Below are 20,172 nucleotides of genomic sequence, written 5' to 3'. Positions count from 1 at the left end.
CTCCAGGCAACTCTCCTCCTCCAGGCAACTGTTCGGTGTTGTAGCTTGCCCACTCTGGAATTTATCTTTTAAGCTTTAATACAACCATCTTCCAGCATTAAAACAAAATAAAACAGTTGGCCAAAAGTATGCCTTAATCTCATTTGAGGACAGTGATAAATAATATTAGTTACTCATAATTTTAGAGTTGAACATATTTGAATAATTATTGGAATGTAATTATTTTTTCAGTTTTTATATTTTTATTAGATTATTTTTAATATACATGACACACTAGAAAAATAATTTTCCTATTTTAAGTGAAGGTGTGCTGTATAGATCACATGTATTCGTTCTAGAAAAGAAATTGCTTTAGAGGACATCTTGCTATGCTTCATACTTATTGTATTCAATTATTTCATTATATTTTGTGCAACCAAAAAATTGTAGCTATAAGCTATTTTGAGAATGCTTTTTCCCACAGAACCTTATAAGAATCAACAGGAGCATAATTTTAAATAACAGAAGTACAAAATAAGCACAGAATCCTAGCTACCATAAAGAAAAGGCTAGAATTCTAACTTTGCAAAAACTCCTAATTACTAGCAATGTTTAAAGAAAAACATGAGGACAGAAAAGTGAAAGATTTTTTTCATACTTATATACATTTTATTTTTTTCATATTTACATAATCTCTAATTTTTTTGTCTGAATGTTGTTTCTTTTCAGAGATAGAATTCTGTGAAATCCCTCCTACCATGTGCTCTGGCTACCAGACAGGCATGCATAGTGTTTCTCAGCATGGCTACCAGCTGGAGATGGGTTCCGACGTGGACACAGAAACTGAAGGTGCTGCCTCACCTGACCATGCTCTCAGAATGTGGATAAGAGGCATGAAGTCAGAGCATAGTTCCTGTCTGTCCAGCAGGGCCAACTCTGCATTGTCCTTGACTGACACTGACCATGAAAGGAAGTCTGATGGGGAAAATGGTAAGAAAACTATATCCTCAGTTTAGATGAAACTCAGAGAGAATAGCATTCCTCCTTTGCTTTGTTATCACTTTCTATGTTGGCCAGTATTTTATTTTGCATGCAGAAAACAAATACACTACAGCATGTTCCCAAGAACAAGGAGTATACTGGCAAATAGGCACATTTATTTATAATGACACAAAATAGTCTTCATTTCTGGGGAACCCCCAAGGGAAATTATCTCATGTAGTCAGCAATATTCTAAATGTCTTATTCATTACTCAACTTTTCTTTTCATTTTTATTTTCCAGTGCTACCCCAGTGGGATTTATTATAGGAAGTACTCATTTCATGTGTTTTGGCTTTATATCAGTGTATGAACAAGGAGATGAACAATTATATAGCATGCATACTCTCTGTGGGGACTCTCTACTTTGATCCAAATTGACTTGCTGAGTGTATAAACAGATTCACATTAACCACATTAGAATGAAATTATTTCACAAACAATTATTTTAAAGATACCAGTCATTTGCCAGACAATAAGTACTAAGAGCAGTATCATTATGTTGCAATTATATATTATTTCCTTATACCTTTTAGAAAATTAAATGTTTTCTCTTTTTGAGTTTTAAGGAAGGGGTTAGTTTATTTTATTCATGTTCTTCCTCTAATCAAAAATAATTTCATAATAGGCACATTAAATTATTATTAATCAAATTAATTTAGTCTATCCATCATTTTCTTTGTCAAAATTTTATGAGTTCCCTTTCATTCACATTCATACTTAAATAATACATGAATTGAACCCATTTCAAAATGAAAAAATACTGTATGTTTTCTCACATTTGAGGTTCCTAGATTTTTATGCAATCACATAAAATTATGTATGTATATAATAAATAAAAACAGAAGAAAATTTTTTCTAGAGGGACAAAGGGACAGGGAGAGCTGAGCTAAGAAAAGACGATAGTAGAAATTATCCTCAATTTTCAATATATACCTGTAATAATATAATTGAATGTAAAATGTTACTTTCTATATTTCAGTCCAAACCTCAGAACTGTTTCAAATCTCTGGAAAACACATTCTTCCTCTAGCTTGTGCCCTTTTCTTCTTCCAGCATCATATTCCATTGTTTCAGTAGTTGACAGATTAAATGACACAATTGTCTCTTTACAATATCTTCCTCTAAGCCAGGCTGGTTGAAATACCTAACATACCCGTCAGTAGTAATGCACACCTTTAATCCCAGAACTTGGGAGGCAGAGGCAGGTGAATCTCTGGCTTCAAGGCCAGCCTGGTCTACATAGTGAGTTCCAGAATGGCCAGGGCTACACAGATAAACCCTGTCTCAAAAAACAAAACCAAAACCAAAAAATTTAAAATACTTCACATAAACAATTGTAGTAATTGTAATCCGTTGAAGCATACATTGATAAAGAAACCCCTGCATATAGGTAGCAGATGAACAGCTTCGTTTTCATATGGGTCCCCCTCTCTGACTATGGTGCCTCACTTTGGATTCTGTTCTCCTAACTGGGCTGCCTTGTCTGGTCTCAGTGTGAGGGAACGTGCCTAGTTCTGCAGTGACTTAATGTGCCAGGGTGGATTGGAACCATGAAGGACGTCTATTTTCTCTGAGGAGGAGAGGAAATAATGGAAGAGGGATATGAGATGGGAGGATGGGAGGAGAAAAAAAGGGGTCTGCAATCAGGATGTAACGTTAATAAATAAATACATTTTTAAAAAGAAGTTTCCCCACTAGAATTTATCATTATTCTGTCTCTATAAGATCCTCAATAGGCAGTTTCTTTTATGAGTAATGAAAATTGTAGAATTAAGTAGCATTTATGATCCCATGACTCAAAAATATTGAATCTTATGCTTTAATGGAGGAATATTATAGGACATAGATTTTACATTAATGATGTCATGATTTTTTAGAAACTATTTGTGAAATGCTCCTGTTGAAATTAAAATGTTTAATATTTCAGGTTTTAAATTCTCTCCTGTTTGTTGTGACATTGAGGCTCGAGCTGCTTCTACGCAAGGCAAGTGTTTCCAAATATTTGACTGCAAGTTACATTTACCTCAACCAATCATGAAACCTACCTATTCCACCAAATGAACCCTGACCAACTAACAAGTAACACAATAGGCTGAACAACGAAATAGCCAGACATTAGTTCAGTGACCATATACGGGCTTGCTTTCCTCATTTAATTGTGTGTATGAAGAGAAGTTGAAAGGGCAGGTAGGGATAAGGGCAAGAGATACTTTCAGGATAAACACTCATTTGTCTTGGAGTTCTGCACTAAACAGAATAGTTGTCTTCTTCTTGTTGTTACTATTCTGTTGTTATTTTGTTTTGGATTTTAGATGGCTTTAACTTTAACATGGCATAAATGTGATGCTGTCATAACTTTCCCTTGCTGTCCAGCAGATAGCCTTGGTCTTTTTCTCCAGATGTTCTGATCTTGGCCTTACAATCATATTTTATTCATGCCATCAATTACAAATCACTCAAAGAAAAAAAAAAGAAAAGCAAAAGGCAGTTTATCATTTTGTGAAGATTTTTATTTTTGCCATTCTCCAGGAAAGAGGGCATTCATGATTTTTTTTTAATTTTTCTTTATACTCATTGAATTTTTTTCCTTTGCAGAATGATATGAAAAATAAATTTATAAATATTTGCATGAATTAGTTTACATCTGTGTGCATTGAATCACATGTATTTGAATTATGAGGTATTTGGAATATAAAGACTTAAAATAGTAATTATAACATAAACAATATTAATAATTAGTTTTGTTAGTGTATCAACATTTCTAAATACCCCAAAATATCATCATATGCTTATCTTATTTCATTCTCAGATTTATTACACTTATCTTTATTATTTTTGTGATTATAATATAATTAAATCATTTTCCTCCTTTCCTCCCACCAGACCCTTTTTTGCAATATCAAGTGTTAAAGGACATCCCATAAACCCTTTACAATAAAATATACTCTAGATCTTTCTCTCTTAATTATGTTTTCATTTGATGTGAAACTGAACAGCTTTACTTAACTTAGATTTTGGTATGTCTTAGTTTTAACTCCTACTGTTTCCAGCAAGGTGTATAAAACTTAAAGTCTCATTTATAACATAGAGTAATATTTCACTAGCATAGAGTCTGCAAGTTTCCACATGATAATAAACAGGACTGGCTGTATTTAATTTTTCTGTAAAAACTTGAGAATGTAAATGTTTTTGCAAATGCATATTAATTTAAAGAAAAAATAATTTTCAACTCATTTAACTATGTGTTTGCATGCAAATGAGCTACTTATTTCCCACTGATATAATCTATTCATGAAAGCATGCCTAGCAGGGTATCTGTGTCATTAACTTATTAACTTGAATTTATACATTCTATATTTGAAATATAAAAATGTTTAAAATATTTTTTATTTATACGTTTCAGTAGCATAGATTCCATGACATCCTATCCCTATGGCTCAATTAATGTCATTGATATTTTATTTTGTTTCTGCTTTCCTATGCTTTCTGTTTTTTCATTTACTGATGACACTAGATACGATATTATGAAAAACTTTAAATGAGATAAGCCTCACTGCTGTGAATGAGACAAACAAGCTTAAATAAGGGAAATTTTTAATTTGGATGAGTTATCAACCACAAAAGAGGTAAAAAGTGATATCAATGATGCTTACAATTCTGTCCATCCCACAAGTATACAGTATGACTTAGTGGTACTTAGTTGTCCTACTTGCATTTCTAGAGGTTTGCCTAGGCAGACTGATTTCCTTCATTTCACCAACAGATCAAGACTTTAAAAAATGTTCCATGGTAGGTCCGTCTCCAAGTGGATTCCCTAGTAATGTGAACAGGGACTATCTCTGACATGAACTCAGTGGTTAGTTCTTTGATCACCTCCTCCTGAGGGCAGAGCAGCCTTACCAGCCCACAGAGGAAGAAAATACAGCCAGTTCTCATGAGACGTGATAGTCTAGGGTCAGAAGGAAGTGGAGGAAGACCTCCCCTATCAGTGACTAGGGGAGAGGTATGGGAGGAGATGAGGGAGGGAGTGTGGGATTGGGAGGGGACAAGGGAGGAGGCTACAGCAGGGATACAAAAGGAATAAACTTTATTTAATAAAAATATAAATAAATGAAAAAATATTCCAGCATTGTGTTAACCTTGTTTTGTTGTTCTAAAATCAATTTAAATTTGCAATATATTATAACCCCTTGTTGAGTCTATAGTAAAACTCAACTTCACTACTGGTAGATCAGAACCAGGAAGTGAAATTAACAAGTAACAAAACAGATATGCTTTTTTAAATTTTCACAGAAGTACAAGAATATTATTATTGAGTCATTCCCACTTGTCCTAAGACATCTATCAATTTCCTATCAAGAAAAAATGCAGATTCACTAGTTAGCATAATCCTGGGAACTGAGTAACAGTTTGATAGCATACTTCTTTCATTATACATTTCTCACACTCCCATTTTAATTATTTGGTATAGACTAAGGCCAGAGTCCTATATTTTCATACCTTACTAAAGGTGTTAATAAACACTAGGCTAGCTAGAAATGTGACCTGCTTTAGTCACTGTTATAGCTTCAGGATCTAGAGTATCTCATATTCTGAATGGGAAGATTGAAATAAGAGATACTTTTTTCATAAAATATCTATGATCTTGTGCATTTCTTTGAAGAATAAAAATGTCATGTTGAGTCAGGTCCATGGTTGTCTAACATGCAACATTATCTCTGACAAATTATCCCCTGATCTTTTCTTATAAATACATGACAATAATATTTTGTGTTAGTCAAAAATCTCTAAAGGAACTGAAGTTATATAATGAAGTCCATATATTAAATAGGGGATTTAGAACTGTGTGTGGGCTGGTATTTAGCTACATGTTCACATCAGGACTGGCTGCAATGTCCTACTCTGTATCCTGTCTAGGCTGTTCCTCCCATGGAGGGTGGGGAAGTCAAACAGCTATCCACTGAGTTCATGTCAGAGAGAGTTCCTGTTCCCCTTACTAGACAACCAACTTGGACAGTGAGCTGCCATGGGCTACTTTTGAGCAGAGTTCTAGGTTATATCCATACATGGTCTTTGGTTGGAGAATCAAGTCTCAGAAAAGATCCCTGTGCCCAGATACATTTGGTCCTTGTGGAGTGCCTGTCTTCTCCAGGTCATACTAACTCCCCCTTCTTTCATATGATTCCCTGCACTCTGCCCAAAGTTTGTTTATGAGTCTCAGTATCTGCTTTGATACACTGCTATGTAGAGTCTTAGGGTCAGATGGAAGGGGAAGAGGACCTCCCCTATCAGTAGACTTAGAGAGGGGCATGGAGGAGATGAGAGTGGGAGGGTGGTATTCAGAGGGAATGAGGGAGGGGACTATAGCTGGGATACAAAGTAAATAAACTGTAATTAATGTAAAAAAATAAAAATTAAAAAATAACATATTTACATCCTTTGCCCATTTGAAAAGACTTATTCAAATACTTTGTCCTTAAATTTTTCTCACCAATTTTCCAATCATGTTCTTTCTAAATCCCTGACCATCCAGCCAATCTATTGACCAAATCTCATAAATAAAACAAATAGACATATTTCTTCATCCAAGAAAAATGCACAACCTCGTGTACTGCCCAGAGTTCTACCCACCATGAAGATTTCCCTTCACTGGTGCCTTTCAGGATTGTGTTATAATGGTGCAGCTATCCATTTCTCAGCAGTGCTTGCAGAGCATGCAGAAACAGAATCATCAGTTTAAAAGGCCGAAATTGGAAAGAGATGGCTCAGTGTACAAGCACTGGCTGAGCTTCCAGAAGACCCAGGTTCAATTCCCAGCCCCCACATGGCAGCTCACAAAACTCTGTAATTCCAGGTCCAGGGAATTTGACACCTTCACACAGACATACAAGTATCCAAAACACCAATGCCCATAAAATAATAATATTTATTTAAAAAAGGCCGTAAGTCTTCATCAGTCAACTGTTAATAAGGACTAATTTATGAGGGTGTGGATGCATAGATAAGAAGCAAAAGGGGTTTTAATGTGAGTAGAAACCATAAACATTTTAGCAACTTATTTGGGCAACTTGCTTGTGCCCTCAGGTCCTACTCTGGCCATATCACATATATACCAATTCCATTTAATAATATATTGCTTCTGTGTAAGTTCTAGTTTATGATTCAGGAGGGTTTCAAACAATATCTAGATTATTATAGGCAGCCCCATTCTCTTGAACTTGGTGGTCTATTGTCAATTATTTATTTTACACTAAAGCAAAATACCAGCCCAAGAGAGGTCTTTTAAAAGGAGAATAGTTGTCTGAAGAAGATGCAAAATTTCTAGGGTTTCTCTTGTGATCCACCTATATAAGGTCACCAATAGATGCAGGATATATTCCTATTTCCCAATGATACCTCAAATACTATCAGGTTTTCTGGATCATATTGCCCAAGTAGTAGAGCAGCATAGACAGCAGTTTGAGCCTGTTGAAGACTCTTTTGTTGTTCCAGTCCCCATTCAAAGCCAACCTCTTTCCATGTCACTTGATATATGAGAGGGAACAACTCACCCTATTAAGGAATGTGCTGCATCCATAATCCAAATAAGTCTTCTTCCTGGTGGTGGGAAAGATCAGGTACAATAATTTATACTTTAGTTAGTTTAGAAGGAATATTTGTACTCCACACCAGTGGAATCCTAGAAATTTTACTGAGTCAGAAGGCCCTTGAATTTATTTTTCATCATCAGAATTTCATATATGTTGCCAACAATTACAAAGTGGTTTTTACATGTTGTTCATTTGGTCTAGTTTGCCTAATGTTATCAGTATAATGGAACAAGTTATGACACAGAGCTGGAGACTTAATATTACATAGAAAGTATACTTGTTGGCCTTGCCAGCTGAAAGCAAATTTCTTCTTGTGGTCCTTATGGACAGATATCAAGAAAAAGGCATTTGCTACAGTAATAGCTGTATCCCATGCACCAGGAGATGTGTTAATATGCTCAAGTAAGGATGCCACATCTGGTACATCAGCTGCAATTGATGTCAGTACATGATTAATTTAGCAATAGTCAGCTGTCATTGTCCATGATCCATCTGTGCCATCCAAATAGTGTTAAAGAGAGATATGGTGCAAACCACCACCTCTGTATCTTTTAATTCCTTGATGGTAGCAATACTTTCTGCAATTCCTCCTGGATATGATATTGTCTTTGGTTCACTACTTTCTCTAGTAGAGGCAATTCCAATTACTTCGATTGGCTTTTACAACCATAATAGTTCTCACAAACCAATAGGGGAATTCTGCCAATTTCTAAGTACTTATGCCCAATTATAAATTCTGGAAGTACAGAAATAAACACAGGCTGCGTTTGAGGACTCACTGGGCTGACTGAGTAAAACTTCAGCCAAAGCACCATTAGTCATCTGACCTCCATACATCACTACTTTAACTGAATGGTCACATTTGCTTTTGGCGATCTCTCATAATCAGTACCAATTCTTCTCCTAGAACCAGTATCCCATAGACCCTGGAAAATCTGATTATTTACTTTTCCCCGGTGTACAGTTGTCTTTTTATAGGGCATGGGTCCCTCTGAAGAATGAAAGAAGTAAGATAAATAAAATTCTTAGGTATTTTATCAAGGTCCTTCCTCAGAGGACCCTTGAAATCCCTACCTTCAAGGATTCCAAGGTTTGCAAATAGGTTCAAGTCTATAAATTGTTTCAGGAGCCAAGATTTCCTATTGCCACTATCACATATTGTCTTAATTACTACATGTCTATAAATACAACCATTTAGTCAGTGCAAATTTCCATAGGATACTTGCCATCATAAAAATCTCTTTGTGTATGTTGCCCATTATAGACCAGGTCATTACTGACGTTGCTTCACCTATGCATCCCATTGCCATAAGGATGCTTACCATTGTCTTTAGTGATTCAGTGTTGTCACCTGGCCCCTTATATTCCAGGACCGAATTATAAGCATTTAATTAATGCAAGTGAGCTGTGGTATCCAAAATCCTAAGATCAAGCACAGCAAAGTTATAGCCATAGAGTCCTTCAAGTGTGCTAATGTTCCTTTCACCATTTTGTATGTTATAATATTAGTGGGGGTCACATCTTCTGGGTCTCCCCACTGTGGAGGATCAGGTTTTGCACAGTGTGCCCACAGTAACATTGCAGTTTCTTTGTACCTTAAAATCTTTTTGTCAACACTAAGCCAATAGATATCAAATATATTCATCTTTTTTTCAATAGGCCATCTTATGAAAAATTTTAGTTGTTCAAACTTCTCTACTAACCCTAGAATCTTCACTCAGTGGCCACATATCAGAAAACTAAGTCTGATCCACTTTGATGTTCTGTACGCCATTTTTACACATCTTTTTATTTATTTGATTTTTCTTTTTCTCTATTAATTACAGTTTATTTTATCCCAGCTGTAGCCCACACATGTCTGTCCCCAGTTATGGGATCCTTAACAATCTGTGCACTTACTTAACCACTTAATCCCCTCTGAGGCTTGGATTTAATTTTTCATTATAATGTAAAACTCAGTTTGATTTTTCCATAACTTAAAATATATGGATACTGGGGAGAAAATTCTCTTCCAGGGCACACTTATAACCTGTTTGACTTTTTATATACTTCTAAAGTCAATCAATTACTTGTGTCACTAAGTTCATTCTTTTCTATTGTCACTGTATCCTGAGATGTTAGAAGTTGGTTAATTTTATCAAGGAGTTCATTCTTATCCTTTGCCAAATTATCGAGAGATGTTAGAAACAACTGAGCAGCATCATTATTTTTTCACAAATTGTCAAACTTTGTGTATAGAGTCACTAAATTTGATCAAATGAATCTATCCTGATAAGTATAATTCCATAAATATTTAATATTCTCCATGCTGAGAGGACCCTTCAGTAACTATAGGTAACAGCAGATTAGAAAGTCAGTTCCAAATATTTAAAACAAAGTGGCAGGTGGGTCTGTATAAGTTCAAGACCACTCTCTTTGACTGGGTGAGTTCCAAGCAAGCCAAGACTACATAGTAAGACCCTGTCTCAAAAACTAACAAACAAAAAGTATTAAACCAAAGCAAAAAGTTTTACAATTTTGTTTCTTTAGAATCCATCCTGGTATCATAATCTGTGTTAGTCAGGGTTCTATAATGGTTCAGACCTGATAGAGTGAATATCTATATATTACAAGGGGACTTATTAGAGTGGCTGTGGTCTGTCTAGTCCAACAGTTGCTGTCTTCCAACTGAAAAACGAGGAATCTGGTAGTTGTTTGGTCCATGAGGCTAACTGTCACAGCACTCCAAATCTGGTAGCAGAATCCCAGATAATTCCTAGGAGCTGATGGTCTTCATTTTACATTGGGATCCCAAAGAAATAGGTTCAAACATCAGTGGAACAATACCTTAGAAACAGGAGAGATAAACTTGCTAGTGACAGTGATGGCAAGCAGGCTTTCTTTATATTGACCATTAGTAGAACTGTTGGTATATAGATGCCTACTTGATATTGACTGTTTTGAAGTTGAAGGGCTGCTTTAAACACCAAGTGGGTGGGCTCCCCAAAAACATTTGTATTACTGATCTTATCCTCTGAGTGTAGCTGATGAGACCTTGGTAGATACCTGGATTATGCTGGAGAAAATGATTCTAACTCCATTGAATGTAGCAATGACACTAAAGGAGTTTTTCTGGACAAAAGTGAGGATTTAGGTGTGTACAGGGTTTTATTCATTTCTTTCGGATAGGTATTTGGAGACTAGTCAGCCTGCACAAACATGGCAAAATAAAGTGGATCCATATACTAAAGGAAAGGTCTTAACAATTATTTTTCTGTGGCTGCTTCTTTTTTATTGTTTGTTTGTTTGGTTTTTTTTTTTTTTGTTTTTACATTTACTTTTATTTTTCTGGTAATTCATTTCTTTATTATTATTATTATTATTATTATTTTATTTTTCTTATCAGTTACATTTTATTAACTCTGTATCCCAGCCATGTCACGCTCCCTCATTCCCTCCCTCCGTCATCTCCACCGTGCCCCTTTCCAAGTCCACTGATGGGGGGGACCTCCTCCCCATTCATCCGATCCTGTTTTATCAGGTAGCTTCAGGACTAGCTGTGAAGCCCTCCTCTGTGGCCTAACAAGACTGCTCCTCCCTTGGGGGGGTGGGGAGGTCAGAGAGCCAGTCATTGAGTTCCTGTTAGAAATAGTCCTTGTTCCCCTCACTATGGGAAACCAATTGGTTACTGAGCTACCACAGGCTACATCTGAGCAGAGGTTCTAGGTTATATCCATACATGGTCCTTGGTTGAATGTCAGTCTCAGAAAAGACCCTGTGCCCAGATGTATTTGGTCCTTGTGGAGCTCCTATCCTTTCCCCATCATACTAACTCCCCCTTCTTTCATATGATTCCCTGTACTCTGCCGAAGGTTTGGTCATGAATCTTTGTATCTGCTTTGAAAACACTGCTAGTTAGAGTCTTTCAGATGCGCTCAGTAGACTCCTGTCATACGTTCAATGCACATCCTATCTGTCTTTCTAAATGAGGATTGATCATCTTACCCCATGTCCGCTCTCTTGATTATCTTTTTTAGGTGTATAGATTTCATTATGTTTATCATATCTTATAGGTCTATATAAGTGAGTATATACCATGTTTGTCTTTCTCCTGGGATATTTCACTCAGAATGATGTGATCTAGACTTTCTGTTGCTCTGAATCCCATAAAAAATTCCTTTGACCATTAGCATATTTACATTCTTTTTTAATTTTATTTTTTATTATTAGTTAGAGTTTATTAACTTTGTATCCCAGCTGTAGCCCTCTCCCTCATTCCCTCCCAATCCCACCCGCCCTCTCTCATCTCCTCCCTGCCCCTTTCCAAGTCCAGAGATATATAGCTCAAATTCTTTTGTCACTTAATATAATAAATCCTCTTAATTAATTGGTCATTATTATTTCTCATCAGTCTAGATATGCCTTGAGATTGGGGAGTATATATAATATTCATTTTTCAAGTATCTCTAGTATTTAATGCAAAGCTTGGCAACAAGTAATTGTTCAATAAACAGTCTTTGAATAGAACTATCATTATCATCAAACCTATTATTTCTTTGTAATTTATACTTGATATTAAAATTAACAAATACCCTTCCTTACTTTTCCTATTTGGCTTTTTAACAAGCAGTTTTTCTTTCACATCTTATAGCCCATGTTTTTTAGAACTTGCTTCCTCAACTTCTTGACAACTAGACATTGGATGAATAATTCAAACTTCCCAAAACTCAGTTTCTTGTTCTGTGAAATGGAAAAATGATTTATTTCAAAATTTTTGTCTAAAGTATGTAAGAAAAATATATGTAGCACTTTATAGTGTATCTTTTTAAATTATATATTCAGTACATGTTAGCTATTATTAAAGTCCATCACTATATTTTACTATGCCCAATTTTGGGATAGATGCTAAAGTGACATTTTTATTGTCAGGAAATATACAAGTAGCCAGTGTGGATTCTGAAATATCTAGCACCCTGAAGAAATTTTCTATCCTGGTAGAGTCCATCCTAATTTCTGTTTATTTCACACAAGGCAAAAATCCTTATGTTTATCTTACATTAACTAATACTTATTTCAATATAAAAAAATGTTTTTCTACTAAGCACAGAAAATTGTTAGAGGAAATGCTGTGAAGTACTTTGAACTGGTTAAAACTTATTTCCCAATGGCATTATAGTAGCCCTTTAACATGGAGTTAGACTCTTATTTACTCAAAAGCCATGTTGATCTTCATCACTGTTGAACAGTTAAGTTCTATCTGTGCTATTCAGGAGCTTACAGACAAGGGAAGATCTGACACAAGAGCTAAGAAATCTATGACTGTCCTCTGTTGCTTCTACATTCCATACTCAGAACTCTGATAATACAGCATATGCTACCAATAAATACCATTCTATCATAGCTTTGCATATACCATTTTCAGACCCTAAATTGCTTCACAGGAACATCTGGAGTTGTGAGACAAAATGCCTAGATGAACACCTGGAAGTTTCAAAATGGCATGTTACAATTACGCCCAAATGAAGAGTTACCCTTCTGATATTTGACCATGTGGGATCATTCATGCACATTTGTTGGAAGGGATTTGTTTCCTTTACATTTCTTTCCTGAATGTTTTGTGTTTTTCCCTGATGATATAAGTTATACAGGACATTTCTATAGTAGTGAAAACAGTTCCTTATGAACCAGCTAAACTCAAAGGGAGTGTGTGAAACAATACAATAATTTGGTAACACTTTTGCCAGGAACCCTGCTATATAACTGGCACCCTAATAGCTCTGTTGGAAATATGTATGAGGCAGTGCTGTTGACTTTTGTTACAGCTCTTTTGGAGACTTACATGGTCAGAGGAAGTGTATAAGTCATTTGGATCACTTCATTGTGATACATTTCTGTGATGACTGTGATGCTCTTAGAATTTTGAATGTTAAGCTATTGTCAAGGTAAACAGAAAAATGCATATCTTTGAGTAAATGTTTTTCAATTTTGGTTTAGTGATAAATTAATAGCAGCTGGTGGTTTAAAATTAATATGATAAAAAACAAGTTTAAGTAAAAAGTCAAGTATTCTCACTTCTCTTTTAGATACTACTCTTGAGCGATGGTCATTTCCATATTGTCAATGAATAAACAAGAAATTACATGATAGGAAAGGTGTAGTAACATGCTCTAGTTTACATATTTTGCATAATTTCTTTTGTTTGTTGTAAAGATCTTTCCAATCCTCAGTGCTAGTTGCATGAGATCCATTCACACATGAATTACTTTTTTCATTCAGCAATCCCATTGATAAAAATCTAGTTGTACTTATTTTGTTATTTTAAAAAAATATGCTGTTATAATAATGGGAAGAGGGACTGCCTCTGACATAATCTGATTGGCCTGCTCTTTGATCACCTCCCCCTGAGGGGGGAGCAGCCTCACCAGGCCACAGAAGAGGACAATGCAGCCACTTCTGATGAGAACTGATAGACTAAGATCAGAAGAAAGTAGAGGAGGACCTCCCCTATCAGTGTACTTGGGGAGGGGCATGCATGCAGAAAGGGGAGGAAAGGTGGGATCAGGAGGGGAGGAGGGAGGGGCTTATGGGGGGATACAAAATGAATAAAGTGTAATTAATAAAAAATTAAAAATATATGCTGTTATTTATTTCCTCCATACACATCTTTTTACATTCTTGTCACAAAATTTCTTATAATTGAAAATGATGGGCTGAATAGTCATATGTTTCCTACAGCTATCACCAAATTTTCCCCTTAAAAAGAGCAGTTTATCTTTCTATTAATGCTTTATGAAGAGTATCTGTTTTCTCATATCATCATCAAGTCTGGCAATGATGAAAATATTTCTAATACATATTCTGCTAAAACATAAAATGTCCTTATGCTATTATTTTGTATTTATGAGTGAGCTTAGGAATATTTTTGTATGTTAATGGACCATTTGCATCTCTTATTCTCTCAATTGTTTGTTGATGTTATCTGCTCATTTTCCTACTTACAATTAGTAAGGAAATAATCTAAAAACAAAGTATATATAGATGTAGACCACAGAAAAGAAAATGAGAATGTTTTCTAAACAAGAAGAACTTTTACAGGCATTTGTCAGATAAATTTATATTTAAAATACAATATGAACTACAGACAACTGAGTAAAGCTGAGAGCAAGAGAGGTGGTTCTTCCCAGAAAAGAGAAGACTAATTAGCTCTCCACTGCCCAGTGGTCAGCCTTGAAAACATATGTACAAGCAGTATTATATGGATCCAACAGGTTATATTTAGGAATATATATAATGCAAGCAAGAATAATTAGTGAAGAAAAAGAGGGTCAGTAATTTGGAGGATAGTGAGGAAAGATATATGGGAGGTTTTGGAGGGAGGAAAGAGAAGGGAGAAATATTGAATTAAATTACAATCTCAAAAATAAGCAAAAATGCAATTGCAATGTATTGCCTAGAGTTTTAGCAGCAATATAAATATTTGATAACATACTTTTTAAAGAAATATGTTTAAAACATTATTTGTAGAATTATAGCCAAACAGTCTTTATGAAATAAAATATGAAAATATCTCACAAAAACTAAACCTATATCTCCACTGACCTAGTAATTTCAGTTTATGACCTTTACAGTGATATGTATTAGGATGTTCCGACAAATGAAACATTGTTGGAAGTATTGATAAACCTGCAATAACAATCAAAATATTTATCAACAACAACAAAAAAATCACCTGCATTAGATATAGCCTATTAGTGCTCTGGAATATTCTCCAGCCTCAGAAAGAGTGAGAGACACATGGTGAGAAAAGTGGGATGACTAGGAGGGATTTGGACAGAAAGACTGCTGCTCTCAGGCCTTGTATGTATTTATAGTTATTAAAAAATGTTACAAAGCCCTATTTGATCCACCAGTAGTTATAACATGAGTCTCTGTCCCCTTTTGTCCTTAAATATCAGGAGTTTTTGTTTGTTTCTGTTTTTCAAGACAGTTTCTCTTGTGTAGCCTTGGCTATCCTGGACTTGTTTTGAAGACCAGGATGGCCTCAAAAGCACAGGAATCCACCAGCCTCTGCATTTTTGAGTGTTGGAATTACGAGTGTGTGAATCTATACCCAGCCTTATCAGGACTTATTTATTTATTTATTTATTTATTTATTTATTTATTTATTTATTTATTTATTTATTACAATTTATTCACTATGTATCCTTGCTGCAGCCTCCTATCTTGTCTCCTCCTAGTTCCACACACCCTTCATCTTCTCCCCATATGTCCTTTCCCTAGTCCCCTAATAGGGTAACCTTAGACTATCAGGTCTCATCAGGGTTGGCTGCATTATCTTCCTCTGTGGCCTGGAAAGACTACACCTCTCACAGGGGGAGGTGATCAAAGAACCAGCCACCGAGTTCATGTCAGAGATAGTCCTTGATCCCCTTACTAGGTAACCCACAAGGAGACTGAACTGCCACAGGCAGCATACTCTGATGTGATTTAGTTTATTTTTTTTTCCTACATCTTTGTACTGTTTATTATGATCTAGTAAATTCATTCCCTACCTCACTAACAGATAGATCACAATCTACAATTTGAAAATCACAATATCCAATATGTTCTTTAATGGAAATATACACATATATGTCTGTATATGCATGGATTGTTTTGCAACTATTAAGAGAGTAAGTGAATAGATGAGATCTGGTATGTTCTGGGTAGTACAGCCATAGCCCAATCTTCAACACAGAGGCTTCATCCAGCTACTGATGAGAACAGATGCAGACACCCACAGGCAAAGATCTGGCAGAGCTCAGGGAACCCCACAGAAGAGGGGTTGGATTGTAAGAATGATTGTAGGAACATGGCCCATATAATCAACTAACCAAGGGTCATAGGTGCTCACAGAGACTGAAGAAACAATCATGGAGGTAGCATGGGTCTGCACTAGATTCTCTCTATACATGCTATTGTTGTAGAAGCTTGGTGTTCTCATGGAACTCCTCATCGTGGGAGGCAGTCCCTCTTCCCATTACTATGTAACCCACTTGGACACTGAACTGCCATGGGCTACATCTGTGCAGGGGTTCCAGGTCATCTCCACGAATAGTCCTTGGTTGGAGTATGAGTCTCTGGGAAGTTCCCTGGGTTCAAATTATCTTGTTCTGTTGCTCTCCTTGTGGAGTTCCCATCCCCTCCAGCTCTTACTATTTGCCACTTCTTACATAAAATTCCATTCACTCTGCCCATCTGTTGGCCATCAGGCTCAGCATCTGCTTTGACAGTCTATACTGCAGAAGCTTTCAGAGGCCCTCTGTGGCAGGTTTCAAGGTTGTTTCCTGTTTTCTTTTTCTTCTGATGTCCATCCTCTTTGCCTTTCAGGATGGGGATTGAACATTTTAGTTAGGGTCCTCTCTTTTGCTTAGTTTGTTTAGATGTACAGATTTTAGTGGGTTTATTCTATGTTGTATGTTTATATGAGTGAGTATATACCATGCGTGTCTTTTTGCTTCTGGGACAACTCACTCAGGATGATCCTTTCCAGGTCCCACCATTTACCTGCAAATTTCATGATTTCCTTATTTTTCATTGCTGAGTAATACTCCATTGTATAGATGTACCACAGTTTCTGCATCCATTCTTCAGTTGAGGGGCATCTGGGTTGTTTCCAGCTTCTGGCTATTACAAATAAAGCTGCTACAAACATGTTTGAGCAAATGTCCTTTTTGTGTACTTGTGCCTCTTTTGGGTATATGCCTAGGAGTGGTATGGCTGGATCTCTTATTGCAGTTTTTTTTTATGCTATATTTGTTTGATATTCCTGGGAGGCTTACTTTTCTTTCTTTTTTCTTTTCTTTTGGAAGGAAAACAGAGGAGTGGATCTGAAGGAGAGGGAGCTGCGGGGAGGGATGGAGGAGTAAGGGAGAACTACATTCAGGATGTAACATAACAGAGAAAAATGAAAAAAACAAAAAAAAATGAATAATTATTATTACATTTGTGGAAAGCAATTTATATGGCTAGGAGGAAGTTTCTGGAGGCAGGAGATTTTTCCTGTGTACTTTTGTCCCCTTTAACCTTTCTATCATGCGCTGATAATTTTTAGGTTACATTATTTTAAATGAATCAAAGTAATATGATATTACAGAGGAATTAGCCCAACTTACCTATTCTCTGGACTACTTTAAAACATAGCCCATAACGGCTGTTTACAGAGATTTTTGACTACATTACAATAAAGTTTATAAAAAATTATGTTAGGAGGAGAATGCTATAAAATACTTCTTTTGTAACAGTCCCGTTTTGGCTCTTGATTTGTTTCTTTAACTTAGAATCTCTCTCTCTCTCTCTCTGTCTGTGTATGTGTGTGTGTGTGTGTGTGTGTGTGTGTGTGTGTGTGTGTGTGCATGTATGTGTTTTCAAACAATGTGGAAGCAAATGTATTAAATAATATCTTTAGGTAATATTTTGTTCTTTGGTCCACTGTTAAGGCACATACTTATTTTGGTTTTGTTAATAGAATTAGAGCCATACATATTTGTTTACTTGAAAAAAGCTATTTTTGTAGATAAGTTTATACATCACATAGGAAACAGGACATGGAAGCATTGTAATCCAGTGGACAAGGAATTCTACTTTTCTAAACTGTCAAAATTAGCAGTTGCAAAACAAAAAGACAGTTGTAAATTTCAAACCTTTCATGTAATATATACTAAACTATTTTCCCTTGTGAACAACAACATGTATTTGTTATTTTACAATTTTAGCAATAAACACATAATCATGTTTCCATGAACAAACACCTATTATGCTCATTGATATACTTTAAGTATAATTTCTGTCATTCACACAATTGATACCTTCAAATTTTGTGTTCTATTTTCTGGCCACTATCAACCAGAAATTTATACTTAAATACTTTTCATTTATTTTGATCTTTGTAAATTGCAAAACCAGATTTTTTTCTAAGGCAATTTACGCTTTATTTTTATTGTCCCTGGGAAATGTTTTGTTTGCTGAAATAAATACATTCTTTCTATTTTTATGTGAACATTGAGGATCAAATTATGGTCCTATGTCATTTCGTCATTTTTGGCAGACACCTTCACTAACTGAGCCATCTTTCTGTCCTTCACCAGAACAGAGTTTAAAGATAATAAACAAGAAATAAAACTTGATTGTTCATAAATAAGTACATTCATTAATTTTTGAGTGATTTATGAAATAATCAAATCAATCAAAATTGTCAGACAAGTAGATTCATTTAAGATACTTTCTAAATTGAAATGTTTTCTTACTTAATTGCCTGATAAGCCCAATTCAAACTATTGAAAATTTTGTATATGAATATGTAGTCATATTTTATCAAATAGCATGTCAATTAATGAATTCCAATAAAATTCCTTTAGAATTCATCAATCCTCTTCAGTGACCTGGTAAGGCTGCTCCCCCCTCAGGGGAGGTGATCAAAGAGCAGGCCAATCAGATTTTGTCAGAGGCAGTCCCTCTTCCCATTACGAGGTAACCCACTTGGACACTGACCTGCCATGGGCTACATCTGTGCAGGGGTTCTAGGTTATCTCCATGAATAGTCCTTGGTTGGAGTATGAGTCTCTGGGAAGTTCCCTGTGTTCAAATTTTCTTGTTCTGTTGCTCTCCTTGTGGAGTTCCTGTCCTCTCCAGCTCTTACAATGCAGCCACTTCTGATGAGAACTGATAGACTAAGATCAGAAAGGAGAGGAGAATCTCCCCTATCAGTGGACTTGGGGAGGGGCATGCATGCAGAAAGGGGAGGGAGGGTGGGATCGGGAGGGGAGGAGGGAGCAGCTTATCGGGGATACAAAATAAATAAAGTGTAATTAATAATAATAATAAAAAAGTTAAAAAAAAGAATTCATCAATCCAGTCAAAGTTGTCAAGAAATGTTCCCTTGTAAGACAAAACCTAGGCTAATAAAGACTAAAAACGTGTTACTGTGAAATTTAATGGTCCCAAATCATGTCTGAATTTGAAAAATTTTCCATAAAAGTTGAAAAGTATGAAAAATGAAAGGCCAGGTTTTCAGCCTTACAGGAATTATAAACCTATCAAATCATGATGTCCTTATTACTATTTCAAGAAGGAAATAAATGAAAACACAAAAAATTAAAACAGCCACACAAAAGGAAATGGCAAGAGAATGGAAATAAACAGACAAAACTAGTTTTCTGGACTAAGTACTTGATATAAGTATTTACTTCCCTCAACATACACACAGAAATTATTTTAACATTCCACTGCTTTCATTGAATTTTTTTAAATCTAGTCTACTGGTTATTCTTTGTTCATAAGGAAGAGGAAAAAATTGGAAAATAATTTTCTCTTTTGAATCAGGTGTGTTTTTAGTCCTAAATTTTAACATTGTCATTTTTTTTTTAGTTCCGGCCACAATAAGGATTATCAAGATGTTTCTTACATCTCATTTCCAAGAAGCAGGCTATATGTACAAACAATAGTCTGCTATTCTGGGCAAGCACTTGGAAAGCATTTTATCATGTTCTCTTAAGAAATATATATATATATATATATATATATATATATATATATATATATATA

General features: G+C 35.5%; 1 protein-coding gene across 1 annotated transcript in view; it reads left to right on the top strand.

Moving 5' to 3' along the window:
- Tenm1 (teneurin transmembrane protein 1) overlaps positions 1-20,172 on the top strand; it is a 1,167,432-nt gene that overhangs the window by 441,426 nt on the left and 705,834 nt on the right. The window contains exons 3-4 of the mRNA XM_055612144.1: positions 709-969; positions 2,949-3,005. Of these exons, the coding sequence (XP_055468119.1) occupies positions 709-969; positions 2,949-3,005 (318 nt within the window). The remainder of the gene's footprint in view (positions 1-708; positions 970-2,948; positions 3,006-20,172) is intronic.

Source organism: Psammomys obesus, unplaced genomic scaffold (assembly GCF_907164565.1).
Source record: "Psammomys obesus unplaced genomic scaffold, mPsaObe1.curated_primary_1811, whole genome shotgun sequence".
Classification (NCBI taxonomy): Eukaryota; Metazoa; Chordata; class Mammalia; order Rodentia; family Muridae; genus Psammomys; species Psammomys obesus.
This window is presented reverse-complemented; position numbering and strand designations above follow the sequence as displayed.